Source organism: Oncorhynchus gorbuscha, linkage group LG01 (genome assembly GCF_021184085.1).
Source record: "Oncorhynchus gorbuscha isolate QuinsamMale2020 ecotype Even-year linkage group LG01, OgorEven_v1.0, whole genome shotgun sequence".
Taxonomy (NCBI): Eukaryota; Metazoa; Chordata; class Actinopteri; order Salmoniformes; family Salmonidae; genus Oncorhynchus; species Oncorhynchus gorbuscha.
Window position 1 is genome coordinate 105,520,348 of NC_060173.1, and position 16,437 is coordinate 105,536,784.

A 16,437-nucleotide genomic window follows, 5' to 3' on the forward strand; every position below is an offset into this window, starting at 1 on the left:
ATTGTATTTTCATCATTAGTCATTTAAGTCAACATTGGATCATTCACAGATCCTCACTGAACTTCTGGAGAGAGTTTGGCACTGAAAGTAAAGGGGCTGATAATTTTGCATTTTTCAGTTTTTTTTGTTAAAAAGTTTGAAATATCCAATAAATGTCGTTCCACTTCATGATTGTGTCACACTTGTTGTTGATTCTTCACAAAAAAATACAGTTTTATATCTTTATGTTTGAAGCCTGAAATGTGGCAAAAGGTCGCAAAGTTCAAGGGGGACGAATACTTTCGCAAGGCACTGTAGATGTCTATGACAGCCTGTCTTGTCTCCACCCGGAGGCCTTCGGAAGGCCTGTCTTTTCTTGTCTCTTCCAGAGGGATGGTAGCCAGGGTACAGGAGAGGAGCCTGCCCCAGGGAGCTGCAGAGCCTCATGGATCTCAATCTGTTGCTCAGTCTGTCATGCAGCCCTGCGTACCCCAATTATGAATCCAGGGGACATACAGGGGAGATACAGGGCTGTGCTCGCCCTCTCCCTTCTCATACTCCACTGCTCCCTTCAGAAGTTTGCCTAATGGCACCGTATTTCATATATAGTGCACTAGGGCTCTGGTCAAAAGTAGTGCACTATGAAGTGAATAGGGTGCCATTTGGGATACAGACACGGTTTGAGTGTGTTTTGAGATGAACTAATTACCATCTGGATGCAGGCCAGGCTATCCTCCGGGCATCTGGAGACCACAGCTCATCTATTTGAAGGGGATTTGTTTCTGATGTTGGTCCTCCTTAAAGGCTCTCAAGCTATTTGCCTTTATTTTCAATTTTCTCTATGAAGCCATCATCAATGGCAGGTCCTTTCCTTCCCAGTGGACCTGCGAGGCTGATAAATTATCTCTTTCTTTCTTCCTTTCTCTCTATCCTCATTCTCTCTGTCCACGCTCTCTTTCTGTCCCTCTTTTTCTGTCTCTCACTCCTTGCCCACCCTTAGCCCGTGCTCCATGTTGCTACGTTACGGTCTCTCTCTCTCCACTAATGTGCCCCTGTCCCTTTTGCTTTGTCACCTTCATCTACTTCTGTGGCACAGGCTGGGAGGCTCTGGGTCATTTTGTCTCATTCTGTCCCATCATTTATTCATTCTCTTCTTGAACGCGGCCTGACATCCTCTTTAATGACTTCATCTTTTGTCTATTTCGATATTAAAGCCAATGTCACTGAAGAACAGTAGAAACTCTCTCTTTCTATCTCCCCAAGGTTGAATTGAGACACGGGGAGCTAAAATATGTCAAAGAAATTTCTCAAATCCAATAATCCCCAGAGTAGATTGATATTTTAACACCTGTGCTCTGCCTCTTTTTAAAAGGCCGTAGGTGCTGGAACTAAACTTAGGCTTTTATAAGACCTTCTGATTGGTAGAGGTGAGCCACTCACATGACCTTTTGATTGGTAGAGGTGAGCCACTCACATGACTTTTTGATTGGTAGAGGTGAGCCACTCACATGACCTTTTGATTGGTAGAGGTGAGCCACTCACATTACCTTTTGATTGGCAGAGGTGAGCCACTCACATGACCTTTTGATTGGTAGAGGTGAGCCACTCACATGACCTTTTGATTGGCAGAGGTGAGCCATTCACATGACCTTTTGATTGGTAAAGGTGAGCCACTCACATGACCTTTTGATTGGCAGAGGTGAGCCACTCACATGACCTTTTGATTGGCAGAGGTGAGCCACTCACATGACCTTTTGATTGGCGGAGGTGAGCCACTCACATGACCTTTTGATTGGCAGAGGTGAGCCACTCACATGACCTTTTGATTGGTAGAGGTGAGCCACTCACATGACCTTTTGATTGGCAGAGGTGAGCCATTCACATGACCTTTTGATTGGTAGAGGTGAGCCACTCACATGACCTGTCTGCTTCCCATGACAAAATAGTCCTTCCCTCCTGGTATTTCTCTCAGCAGCGTCTTGAAGTTCAGTTCTATAAGGGGACTGGTGTGGGATTTAGCTGATTGAAGGAAGACTGTCATTATCAGCATGGCATCACAGCTTTTGTTTTTTTTGTAGAGGGCCACTTTCTCCTCCATGGACTGACACTCCACCTTCACAACCCCGGGAACTTTACCTCTCAACTACAATCACCTCTGTTTGACAGCCTAGGCCTACCGATATCAGCTGGTTTAGGTCCTCGTTTTTAATCGGCTGGCAGTCCTGCCACTATGATAGACACATCTGGGTCAAACTGTTGTTTAGGCAGCGCCTATTCTCCCAGATTCTAGGGATTCTACACAGGTCTCCAGATGTACAACTTCAAAGGCTATGTGGTCTTGGAGCTGCTTGTTGAGTCAGTAAAGCTGTAGGATTGTCCTGGATGGCTTTCTCCAAAGATGCACGTAAGCTGTCAACTTCGCTATTAAATAAATGATTGATATATTATGAATAATAATTGGCTGTATGGATTCACTTACTTTTGTCAACAATGTGGTCAAAGATGCAGAGCATGGGGCCATCGAGCAGATATATTATATTTTTAAATAATGCCCAGCTCACAAGGCCCCCTTTCTGTTAAGTCCGCCACTGAGTATGGCCATATCCAAAATAGGTCATCAACAGGAGAGGGCATTATTCACTACAACATCACTCTCACTTTAGTGTCATTATTTTTAAAACCAAACCGTTTTTACAGAGCTTTTGAATAACCGTTCATCTTGGTGTTTGATATTCACTTTCAATTCAGTGGTGAGACCATCAATACTGATTGGCTAAAACAAGGTTTAAGAGATGGCAGCATACAGTACAATACTCTGCCCAATTACTGGTGTGGTGAATTAGAATGCAGAACTACTCCCATATGTGAAGGTAAAGGTAGACGTTCTGCTAGAGGCAGTACTGTAACAACATTAAAAATCTGTCCAAAATGACATCCTATTCCCTATATACTGCACAACTTTCTTTTTTTCCCCCTTGTTAGTATCCAATTGTTAGTAGTTACTGTCTTGTCTCATCACTACAACTCCCATACGGGCTCGGGAGAGACGAAGGTTGAAAGCCATGCGTCCTCCGATACACAACCCAACCAAGCCGCACTGCTTCTTAACACAGCGTACATCCAACCCGGAAGCCAGTCGCACCAATGTGTGGGAGGAAACACCTTGGCGACCTGGTTAGCGTGCACTGTGCCTGTCTCGCAACAGGAGTTGCTAGTGCACGATGAGACAAGGATATCCCTGCCAGCCAAACCCTCCCTAAACCCTTGTGCATCGCCCCATGGACCCCCCGGTCGCGGCCGGCTGCGACAGAGCCTGGGCTCGAAGCCAGCGTCTCTAGTGGCATAGCTAGCACTGCGATGCAGTGGAGGCCCTATAGTGCACTACTTTAGACCAGTGCCCATAGGGGAAAAGGGGATTTGGGATGTAGCTCTGACTAAACAACCCACTCTGTGCGCACCATTTTTGGACTGCAGTGATTTTAATAGTCGTAAGACATAAAAACATATTTCATTTCAATTCATTTACTGGGAGAGGGGACGACTCTCCACATAGATTATCCACTTTTATAATCAGACTGTCTCCAATTAAAAATGGTATGAGGAGACTCTTAAACTGAAATAATGAACTGAGCTTTCTATAAACCCAGGGTGTGTCCTGAATGGCAAACTATTCCCTTGTTATCCCCATAGAGCTGTGGTCCAAAAAAAGTGCACTATGTAGAGAATAGGGTACCGTTTGGAATGCAGACCAGTCATTTTGACATTATAAATGTGCAAGAGCAATGCTAATTGATGGGATAATTAATTCTGGTCTCAAATCACAGTCTGAGTGAAAAATGCATTTAGACTTTGTCTCCCAGTGACATGAAACAATCCTCCATGTACTTCAGCAGGTTCACCCCTCCATCACTACTCCCATCCTCTCTCCCCCATCACTACTCCCATCCTCTCTCCCCCTATCCTCCATCACTACTCCCATCCTCTCTCCCCCATCACTACTCCCATCCTCTCTCCCTCCATCCTCTCCCATCCTCTCCCCCCATCCTCTCTCCCTCCATCTACTCCCATCCTCTCTCCCCCATCACTACTCCCATCCTCTCTCCCTCCATCACTACTCCCATCCTCTCTCCCCCATCCTCTCTCCCCCATCACTACTCCCATCCTCTCTCCCTCCATCCTACTCCCATCCTCTCTCCCCCATCACTACTCCCATCCTCTCTCCCCCATCCATCACTACTCCCATCCTCTCTCCCCCATCACTACTCCCATCCTCCCCCCCATCCCTACTCCCATCCTCTCTCCCTCCATCACTACTCCCATCCTCTCTCCCCCATCACTACTCCCATCCTCTCTCCCCCATCCTCTCCCTCCATCACTACTCCCATCCTCTCTCCCTCCATCACTACTCCCATCCTCTCTCCCCCATCCCTACTCCCATCCTCTCTCCCCCATCACTACTCCCATCCTCTCTCCCCCATCACTACACCCATCCTCTCTCCCCCATCACTACCCCATCCTCTCTCCCCCATCACTACACCCATCCTCTCTCCCCCATCACTACTCCCATTCTCTCTCCCCCCATCACTACTCCCATCCTCTCTCCCTCCATCACTACTCCCATTCTCTCTCCCCCATCACTACACCCATCCTCTCTCCCCCATCACTACACCCATCCTCTCTCCCTCCATCACTACTCCCATCCTCTCTCCCTCCATCACTACTCCCATCCTCTCTCCCTCCATCACTACTCCCATCCTCTCTCCCTCCATCACTACTCCCATCCTCTCTCCCTCCATCACTACTCCCATCCTCTCTCCCTCCATCACTACTCCCATCCTCTCTCCCTCCATCACTACTCCCATCCTCTCTCCCTCCATCACTACTCCCATCCTCTCTCCCTCCATCACTACTCCCATCCTCTCTCCCTCCATCACTACCCCATCCTCTCTCCCTCCATCACTACTCCCATCCTCTCTCCCTCCATCACTACCCCATCCTCTCTCCCTCCATCACTACCCCATCCTCTCTCCCTCCATCACTACTCCCATCCTCTCTCCCTCCATCACTACTCCCATCCTCTCTCCCTCCATCACTACTCCCATCCTCTCTCCCTCCATCACTACTCCCATCCTCTCTCCCTCCATCACTACCCCATCCTCTCTCCCTCCATCACTACTCCCATCCTCTCTCCCCCATCCTCTCTCCCTCCATCACTACTCCCATCCTCTCTCCCTCCATCACTACTCCCATCCTCTCTCCCTCCATCACTACTCCCATCCTCTCTGACTCCATCACTACTCCCATCCTCTCTCCCTCCATCACTACTCCCATCCTCTCTCCCTCCATCACTACTCCCATCCTCTCTCCCTCCATCACTACTCCCATCCTCTCTGACTCCATCCATCCCATCCTCTCCCTCCATCACTACTCCCATCCTCTCTGACTCCATCACTACTCCCATCCTCTCTGACTCCATCACTACTCCCATCCTCTCTCACTCCATCACTACTCCCATCCTCTCTGACTCCATCACTACTCCCATCCTCTCTCCCTCCATCACTACTCCCACTCCCCCCCATCCTCTCTCCCTCCATCACTACTCCCATCCTCTCTCCTCCATCACTACTCCCATCCTCCCCCATCTGACTCCATCACTACTCCCATCCTCTCTGACTCCATCACTACTCCCATCCTCTCTCCTCCATCACTACTCCCATCCTCTCTCCCTCCATCACTACTCCCATCCTCTCCCCATCCATCACTCCCCATCCTCTCCTCTCTCCCTCCATCACTACTCCCATCCTCTCTCCCTCATCACTACTCCCATCCTCTCTCCCTCCATCCTACTCCCATCCTCTCTCCCTCATCACTACTCCCATCCTCTCTCCCTCATCCTCTCCCATCCTCTCCCCTCATCACTACTCCCATCCTCTCTCCCTCTCATCACTACTCCCATCCTCTCTCCCTCATCACTACTCCCATCCTCTCTCCCTCATCACTACTCCCATCCTCTCTCCCTCATCACTACTCCCATCCTCTCTCCCTCATCACTACTCCCATCCTCTCTCCCTCCATCACTACTCCCATCCTCTCTCCCTCCATCACTCTCCCATCCTCTCTCCTCTCTCCCTCCATCACTACTCCCATCCTCTCTCCCTCCATCACTACTCCCATCCTCTCTCCCTCCATCACTACTCCCATCCTCTCTCCCTCCATCACTACTCCCATCCTCTCTCCCTCCATCACTACTCCCATCCTCTCTCCCTCCATCACTACTCCCATCCTCTCTCCCCATCCATCCCACTACTCCCATCCTCTCTCCCTCCATCACTACTCCCATCCTCTCTCCCTCCATCACTACTCCCATCCTCTCTCCCTCCATCACTCTCCCATCCTCCTCTCCCTCCATCACTACTCCCATCCTCTCTCCCTCCATCACTACTCCCATCCTCTCTCCCTCCATCACTACTCCCATCCTCTCTCCCTCCATCACTACTCCCACCCTCTCTCCCTCCATCACTACTCCCACCCTCTCTCCCTCCATAACTACTCCCACCCTCTCTCCCTCCATCACTACTCCCACCCTCTCTCCCTCCATCACTACTCCCATCCTCTCTCCCTCCATCACTACTCCCATCCTCTCTCCCTCCATCACTACTCCCATCCTCTCTCCCTCCATCCATCATTCCTTATCCCTCCATGATTACTTCCATTCTCCCTCTCTCCATCTTCTGATACTGTACTGTCCATCTTCTGTAATGTTTCACACCCAAGCCTCCCCTCCTTGCCCATTCATCTAGAGACTACTATTTGTTTCTACACAAAATACATACACAGATAATAACAGTCTTCTTGTCAGGCATATAATCCTCCAGACAACATGTGTAATTGTGCATCTTTCCTATCAAGAGTGCAGTACATACACTACAGCAAGTTTCAAACCAGTGGCTACACTAAACTACACCACCACCATGCCCATTCTCAATCTTTATCCCCCCCAGAGTGCACGATGACTATTGTCTAAGACAACCCTAGGAAAGACACCTGGCTGTGACGACCATGCTCCGTTGCTAAGCTGCTTTCATCGCCTCACAATGGACCAGTTCAGCAGAGCAGGTGATGAACACCTAAAGCCTGGAGTTGTGAGCTATCCAGAAAACAGTCATTGGGAATGGGTGGTGGGACTGGAGGAGAGGGAGGTGAGAGGTGGATAAGTTGTGGGAAGGAAGATGGGGGGGAAAGGAAATGGGACTGGATGCAGGTGAGAAAGAGAGGGAGAGAGAGGCGAGAGAGGAGAGAGGGCGAGAGAGGTGGAGAAGAGAGAGAGCGGAGAGAGAGAGGGAGGAGGGAGAGAAAGGCGGAGAAGAGAGAGAGGAGAGAGGGGTGGAGAAGAGAAAGCGGAGAGAGAGGAGAAAGGGGTGGAGAGGAGAGAGGGAGAGAGGAGAGAGGGGAGAGAGAGCGCATCTGGTCTGGTCTGTCCCACAGAGGTCTACCTGTTGAACAGACTTACCCAAACTTAATTATCACAAACCAGGATGGCATATGAAAATGGCTGAATAACTAATTTAAAGCCTGAGTGGTGCATTTCTGATTAAGGGGGTTAAGAGGTAATATAGTGGGTATTGATATGTGTGAAGCAAATTAGATTAAAATGAGTCTAGACAGCCAATTCTTTCTCTGACTCTAATCAACATAGGATTTGCAAGTAATGGTAATGTTGATGGTGGTAGTAGTGGTGGTAGTGTTGGTAGTAGTGATGGTGGTAGTAGTGGTGGTAGTGGTAGAGACGTGGATGGGGATGTGAAAGTGGGTGATGTGTAACCACACCATGGAATGCAGACGGAGGCTCTGAAGCTTGGCCTGCTGTTGTATACCAGAGAGTGGTGGTAAACTGTTCGCTGCTCTGGCCCCCCAATGGTGGAACAAACTCCCTCACGACGCCAGGACAGCGGAGTCAATCACCACCTTCCGGAGACACCTGAAACCCCACCTCTTTAAGGAATACCTAGGATAGGATAAGTAATCCCTCTCACCCCCCCCCCCCCTTTAAGATTTAGATGCACTATTGTAAAGTGACTGTTCCACTGGATGTCATAAGGTGAATGCACCAATTTGTAAGTCGCTCTGGATAAGAGTGTCTGCTAAATGACTTAAATGTAAATGTAATACCGAGGGAAGAAAGAAGGTCGCTCTCAGCCAACTTAGGAAAAGTAATAACATGCGTCACATCGAGAGGAGTCCTAACAATAACAGCATCATGTTTCCAGAAGTATGATTCAGGTTGATGGTGTGATGTGTGACTAGACATGGGGTGGCAGAGGTCGTTAGGCCACACAGCATCTCCTTCAGTGTTACGATGGGTTAACCTTCGTTTTTGAACCTGGGTCTTCTGTGCCATGTTCACCACTAGACTGTGTTACCCTGCTGAGCTAAAGCCTAGACATCTCACTCTGGAAGCCAACGCAAGTCTTCAGATCTTAGGGAAGTATTTCTCTCTCTCTCTCTCTCTCTCGCTCTCTCTCGCTCTCTCTCTCTCTCTCTCGCTCGCTCTCTCTCGCTCTCTCTCTCGCTCTCTCTCTCGCTCTCAGAAAGAACCTACACACTTGTTGCATCAGAGTTGTGTCCACGTTGAACCCACCTGGAATAGATGTTGAATTGACACCTGTGCCCAGTGGGAAATGAGTTTCTCTGTATTTCTTTGTCAGACTGTTTATAAAAACACAAAGCTTTGCGTGTTTGTTTGTTGCAGGCAATAGCGAGATGCAGGAACAAAATGGCTTTCTATTTATCTCCACGGCGGCGGCGTTGTTGAAATGCTCTGGTTCACACTCGGCAGATCCCTGTCCCTTGTCTGACAACACCGAGAGGTCGCAATGAATCCTTGACATCCATGGGAGTTAATTACAATGACTTCTCTTAGCTTGCTGGAGGTGGGTAATTAGTGTTTGAACAGCAAACGAATGCTGCAAATAGATACATTTTAAAAAGGCCTGTGTTTTTGTAGCTCTCAGAGGAGAAATTGACTGGATCTCTTTCGTATGAGCAGAGTTCATTTGGATGCAGGATAGTTGGAAAGAACGTGTGTGGATGGCTCTGTGAAGGAACGTGTGTGGATGGCTCTGTGAAGGAACGTGTGTGGATGGCTCTGTGAAGGAACGTGTGTGGATGGCTCTGTGAAAGAACGTGTGTGGATGGCTCTGTGAAAGAACGTGTGTGGGTGGCTCTGTGAAAGAACTGTGTGGATGGCTCTGTGAAAGAACGTGTGTGGATGGCTCTGTGAAAGAACGTGTGTGGATGGCTCTGTGAAAGAACGTGTGTGGATGGCTCTGTGAAAGAACGTGTGTGGGTGGCTCTGTGAAAGAACTGTGTGGGTGGCTCTGTGAAAGAACTGTGTGGATGGCTATGTGAAAGAACGTGTGTGGATGGCTCTGTGAAAGAACTGTGTGGATGGCTCTGTGAAAGAACGTGTGTGGATGGCTCTGTGAAAGAACGTGTGTGGATGGCTCTGTGAAAGAACGTGTGTGGATGGCTCTGTGAAAGAACTGTGTGGATGGCTATGTGAAAGAACCTGTGTGGATGGCTCTGTGAAAGAACTGTGTGGATGGCTCTGTGAAAGAACGTGTGTGGATGGCTATGTGAAAGAACGTGTGTGGATGGCTCTGTGAAAGAACGTGTGTGGATGGCTCTGTGAAAGAACGTGTGTGGATGGCTCTGTGAAAGAACGTGTGTGGATGGCTCTGTGAAAGAACGTGTGTGGATGGCTCTGTGAAAGAACTGTGTGGATGGATCTCTGTTGGATGAGCCAGCGTCTGTTAATCTGGATATATAGGCGTTGGAAGTTGAAGGGGCTTATTGCGTTCTGGCTGGTGGGTGGATACTTGAGTCACTTGGTTGGGTTGGACTACAGTCAAACTGTTGAAGCAGCTCTAGCACTGAGGACTAGAGGGTGCCTGCTTGCCTGCTCTCAGGAAAGACCAAGGACTGTTTTTGCTCTTTAATTTAGTTTAGTTTTTCAAAGGAGAGCGGTCTTAGAGTAATACACAATGCACTCATGCCTATGACAGAGAAAATAATATAAATAATTACAGACCATTAGTAGCTAATATGCATGGGTGAGCAGAGGAAATGTCAAGAAATCCATTGATTGACAGGTAAAGCACACACACCAACATTCAATAATAACAGGTTATGCCTACTGTCTATATCTATGCATGATTGTGTTCCATACCATTTCCTTTGTAAAGCTGTAACTAAATCAAACACTAACTGCTGAAGAGACACATTAAGGTTTTCAACTAAATGAAACAACCTCATGACAGGATTAGTTATAGCCTAGCAACATTAGATGCAGAAGGCTTTCACTTATTGAATGGTTATGGGTCTGAATAAATAACAGCTTTAGCCTACCGCCATCGTGCGTTTACTCTTCTTTCAAACTACCCCTGACTTCTATTGGCTGCAGTATTTAACATTCAGCAAACAAGAGCTTGCGGCCCCCTTCGAATAGTCTATTGGTATAAGAAATGCAAAAAATATCAAATCATTTCCAGCAAGCTATTCTAGCTTTTCGTGCATGGGACTCCAAGAGCTAAGGAGCGTTTCTTAAGGAGAGGCCAGCGGGGCGCAGGTGTATGCGTATTGCGCAGGAGACAGAGGCTATAAGTTAGAAGCTTATTATGCATAACCCATCATTAATTAACGAAATATAAGGCTAATACTGCATTGAATGTATTACCAGAAAATGGTAGGCTAGGACATCTATATATAGGGCTATATACAGAGCATTCGGAAAGTATTCAGACCCCTTGGACTTTCCACATTTTGTTACGTTACAGCCTTATTCTAAAATTATTTATATTGTTTTTTTCTCCCCAAAATCAAATCTACACACCATACCCCCATAATGACAAAGCAAAAACAGGTTTTTATAAATGTTTGCTACGGAAATATCAATATCACATAAGTGTTCAGACCCTTTACTCAGTACTTTGTTGAACCACCTTTGGCAGCGATTACAGCCTTGGGTACGACTCTACAAGCTTGGCACACCTGTATTTGGGGAGTTTCTCACATTATTCCCTGCAGATCCTCTCTAACTATGACAGGTTAGATGGGGAGCATCTTCTGCAAATCTCTCCAAAGATGTTTGATCGGTTTCAAGTCCTGGTTCTGGCTGGGCCACTCAAGGACATTCAGAGACTTGTCCTGAAGCCACTGATACATTGTCTTAGCTGTGTGCTTAGGGTCATTGTCCTGTTGGAAGGTGAACCTTCACCCCAGTCTGAGGTCCTGAGAGCTCTGGAGCAGGTTTTCATCATGGAGCTCTCTGTACTTTGCTCTGTTCATCTTTCCTTTGATTCTGACTAGTCTCCCAGTCCCTGCCGCTGAAAAACATCCCCACAGCATGATGCTGCCACCACCATGCTTCAACTCAGGTTTCCTCCAGACGTGATGCTTGGCATTCCAGCCAAATAATTCAATCTTGGTTTCATCAGACCAGAGAATCTTGTTTCACATGGTCTGAGAGTCCTTTAGGTGCCTTTTGGCAAACTCCAAGCGGGCTGTCATGTGCCTTTTACTGAGGAGTTGCCACTACCATAAAGGCCTGTTTGGTGGAGTGCTGAAGAGATGGTTGTAATTCTGGAAGATTCTCCCATTTCCATAGCAGAACTCTGGAGCTCTGTTCTAGTTCTTGGTCACCTCCCTGACCAAGACCCTTCTCCCCTCCGAATGCTCAATTTGCTCAGGCGGCCAGCTCTAGGAAGAGTCTTGGTGGTTCCAAACTTTTTCCATTTAAGAATGATGGAGGCCACTGTGTTCTTCGGGACCTTCAATGCTGCAGAAATGCTTTGGTACCCTTCCCCAGATCTGTGCCTCCACACAATCCTGTCTCGGAGCTCTACAGACAATTCCTTTGACCACATGGCTTGGTTTTTGCTCTGACACGCACTGTCAACTGTGGGACCTTAGACAGGTGTGTGCCTTTCCAAATCATGTCCAATCAATTGAGTTTACTGCAGGTGGCCTCCAATCAAGTTGTAGAAACATCTCGAGAATGTTCAATGGAAACAGGATGCACCTGAACTCCATTCACAGGGAAGGAGGTTGTTGGCCAAGATCTCGCGATACATGGCCCCATCCATCCTAGACTCAATACAGTGCAGTCGTCCTGTCCCCTTTGCAGAAAAGCATTCCCAAAGAATGATGTTTCCACCTCCATGCTTCACGGTTGGGATGGTGTTCTTGGGGTTGTACTCATCCTTCTTCTTCCTCCAAACACTGCGAGTGGAGTTTAGACCAAAAAGCTATATTTTTGTCTCATCAGACCACATTACATTTTCCCATTCCTCCTCTGGATCATCCAGATGGTCATTGGCAAACTTCAGATGGGCCTGGACATGCGCTGGCTTGAGCAGGGGGACCTTGCGTGCGCTGCAGGATTTTAATCCATGACGGCGTAGTGTGTTACTAATGGTTTTCTTTGAGACTGTGGTCCCAGCTCTCTTCAGGTCATTGACCAGGTCCAGCTGTGTAATTTACAAATGTTCAACACCCTTTGAATATGGCCAGTGTCCGTAAACTTCGTCAAAAACAAGCATAATTAAATTGTTGCCTACAACACAGTTACAGTAACCAACGCTCTGGATAACATGAAAACAGCTTAACCAGCTCTGCTAGGGTGAGTAAAATGGTCAGAGTGAGGTGTTCTCTCATTTGTGTCTGGAAGTAGCTAGCCAACGTTAGCCAGTTAGCTTGGGTGCTTGACTGCAGTTGACCGCTCGGATCAACCCTATTTCTTGGCCAGAGTGTCCAGTGTGCGCTCTGAATGCTCCGAGAGCGAATCTTATAAACAGACAATCTGACAATGCTCTAGATTTACGAACGGAATGCCCAGAGGGCACTCTGGCACTACGGATTGAATTTACGAACACACTCAAAATAATTCAATGTTTAGCTAGTCATTTGTTATGCTAACAAGCTAACAATAGGAACAGCATCAACTTCTTGGTAGACAGGCGAAGCTCTAGTACACTCAACTGAAACGGTATGGTTCGTTTACAGTACACTAAAATTAACTAATAGTATACAGTCTGTAGTATCTACTCAATAAGTATGTTAGTATGGGTATTCGAACACAGCTGGGGTGTCTGTTCCCACCCTGAGCGTTGATGATTCATGCAGAGGCGTTAGAGAAGACAGATTTAGACATGTAATTTAACTGTTCAATTTCACGCCATGCTGTTGATATAAATGATTTGTTATTATTTACCGGTTTCAAAGCAGTTATTTATCCCGGGAAAAGGGGAGTGGTTTCGGGCGGTAAATCCCAGTAAATCTAGGTAACCGGGCTCCCACCATTCAACCCTAATCACAACGGATCAAAACGCAGAGACTAGACACACAAGGCTCAAGCAGCCCTGCTTGGAACTCCACCGCCCACTTCCCCAGCACTTGTCCTAAAACCTTTTTTAACTCGCTGTGTTTACTGCTTTACTGAAATAGGAATATGCAGCTGTAAAAGAACATCAACAAGTATCTTCTGATGAAATCATATATCATGGATGGAGATTGCCCTTGACCATGACTCTCACTTCCATTACTTTTCATTCCACGTAAGAGTCACTGAACAAAGGCATATTTTTTGTTAAGTTTGGTTAAGAGCCCTGCTACTTGGTCTGAGCATGAACACGCATTGCTTGCCTGTGGTTTTGGAAGCATAAGGACCGTATCTTTCATATCAGCGAGATATATATATATATATTTTTTTAAACAAACGGTTAAATTGATACACACCTTTATAGGGTTGGCGTTAGTGTTCCCACATGGCCATATCTCCATGTTACAGCGCTTGTTTAAGGAAGACAGATGGAAGACCTGCATGGCCACCTGTGCTGATTAGCTATCTCGCATGCTCCTGTGTGTGTATTGGTGTAACTGAGGAGGAAGTATAGGACATCAACTGGAGGCACACAGAGATTGTGGATCTGTGCAAAACTGCAGGTTTCTCCAAGACATTGAGTGCATTTATTTTATTTTTCAAGCTGATATAAAAGATAAGGGGCATTTCAGTATATGATTTGAAAACCGGTTTGAAAGCGATGATTGTTGACGTTTCTAAACGTTAAACACAGCGTTGGAATTGTAGTTCACGTGGCGCCATCAGTGAGCGAATGTAAGCGCTGTAAACCCTACATATGGAGAAGGGTTTTCGAGAGCGAGGTTGGAGACAGCTGAGGTGAATGGTGATAGATGGACATTATCTGCCAGTGCATTATTAAACAATGGATCACAGTATTGCAGTTAAACATAGCAGGTGCGCTAAATCACACGGAAACTTAAGAATCAAGCCAGGTCTATCCGCGTGCACTATTGTAAGCTTGGAATGCGGGACGTGTTGTCTAAAGCAGTCATATCCCGATGTAGCAAGAACTGCATTTTGCTGTGTTATCATGCACCCCATAGGCTACAATAGTAGCCAGAGAGAGCGTTATAATAAGATGTGTTTATTATAGGCTACAATAGTAGCCAGAGAGCGTTATAATAAGATGTGTTTATTATAGGCTACAATAGTAGCCAGAGAGAGCGTTATAATAAGATGTGTTTATTATAGGCTACAATAGTAGCCAGAGAGAGCGTTATAATAATATGTGTTTATTATAGGCTACAATAGTAGCCAGAGAGAGCGTTATAATAAGATGTGTTTATTATAGGCTACATAGACCCCGCAAGCGTGCGGAGCTCAGTTGTGCGCCTGACAGAAACCACTGAAAAAAGAAAGCACACAAACTATATGCCAACTTTTTGCTGAAACGCATTTAAAACATCATATATCGATTATAATACCGGGGTAAAGGCAATGCTTTAACGCACACATTGGATGAATAGGCATATACAGTCAATACATTGAAGTCAAAGTAGAATGGAAAATTCCGTCTCCTGCGTGGAAACACACCAATCAAATGTATTTAATTTGAGCAATCCATTCAGTGTGGAGACATGTGCTTTGTCCCTAACATTCTACTGTGTAGGCGCTGGTAGAGGCTTTTAGACGACCAATACCCGCTTTATGACCTGGAGGTTGGTTACTTACGGGTACCATCGAAGCGGGTGGCGATGGTGTCCAGGAAGGTGTTCTGCGGAGCCAGCAGACCTCGCATCACCGGCATCCTGGTACGGGTCGACTGGGTCCTCCTGCCTCGGCGCCCCGGGGCAGTGGATTCCTGTTCAGACCCAAACCCGGGCAAGAACCTTGACGTTCCGGGCGCGCATCCTAGCCCCTGGAGGAGCGCGCCGATCCGAGATGTGCGTGGCTCCACTTTGAGACCGGGGTTGTGACCATATCCTTCAAAAGAAAACGCGCATACCCAGTCTTGGAGAACCCAAACCTGGCACCAGCCTTTAGCTATAGACTACCAGCTATAAAATACTTAGATAATGTTTTTCTTTGTCTAGAAGAACCAACGCAGAGTAAGGACAGCGCAAGTTTCGGTACTGATGCTGTGAACAGAACTCCGGAGGCAAGCTCCTCCTCGGGGTAAGCAATACTGCGCGCGCTCTCCTCCCCCTAGCAGTTGCTTTGTTTCTCCTGGTTACTACTGCGAGCAGATGTCATGTCACGTGATATATTTGGGGGACTATAGTTCCAGAGACCAATGCTCCTGGGTACATTGAAGGCTTGGCAGGGGTGTTGATCCCTTGTGTTGCCAACAGACTTTACTTTGGGGATAGGATGGGGGTTTGACAATAGTTGCTAGGCTACAAGATCCTTTTTTTTCTCCAACAAAATAAAGGAGCTCCACTGTTGATAACATCATGAAATATGGTATATTTCAAACTCCTCCAAAATACGAAAATGTATGTCCAGGAAAAAAAAAATATATTTTTTTTTTATCAAGTCAGCCTGAAAACTCAATATTGGCGCGGATAAGCATAACAGTCCCAAAATGTGGGTTTCTCTCCCGTGCACAGCTGTTGGAGTTGCTATGGTGACAGCTGCTGTGCTTCAAGGGAGCCGGTCAGAGATTCAGAAATAAAATTTGACCAGTCACCCACCATACAATAACACATCAACAATAGGCCTATAAAACGTGTTCACCGAGAAACGAAAACCCAATTATGTTTTCTCTGGGGAGAACTAAACTCAATTGCGACAATATATGTTGCAGAGTTTAAAGCTTTTGACATGTTCCGCGTTTCCTGGTCGTGTTTTGAGAATGTTGTGGCGCCTCCTCGGCTCTCTAACCGGTAGTGAATGGGCTACATTCAGAACTGGGCATGCAGTGTAGAGGGTTCATCATCAATGAATAAGCACACAGTTTGTTCAGTCCAACACACTTCCCTTGAGAAGTTATTCGATTTGTGTTATGTTCTATTATTGCGCCATTAGCCTTAGTAGCCTATAGAGCATTGGGTCGCAACCTTTTCTAGCTTGAGAGCTACTTTTAAAAAATGAAACAT

At 46.8% G+C, this 16,437-nt stretch overlaps 1 protein-coding gene across 1 annotated transcript in view; it reads right to left on the minus strand.

Annotated features, from left to right (window-relative positions):
* kcnh3 (potassium voltage-gated channel, subfamily H (eag-related), member 3) overlaps positions 1-15,563 on the minus strand; it is a 248,801-nt gene extending 233,238 nt beyond the window's left edge. The window contains exon 1 of the mRNA XM_046369023.1: positions 15,071-15,563. Within this exon, the coding sequence (XP_046224979.1) occupies positions 15,071-15,146 (76 nt within the window). The 5' untranslated portion in view covers positions 15,147-15,563. The remainder of the gene's footprint in view (positions 1-15,070) is intronic.
* Between the last annotated feature and the right edge of the window lie 874 nt (positions 15,564-16,437).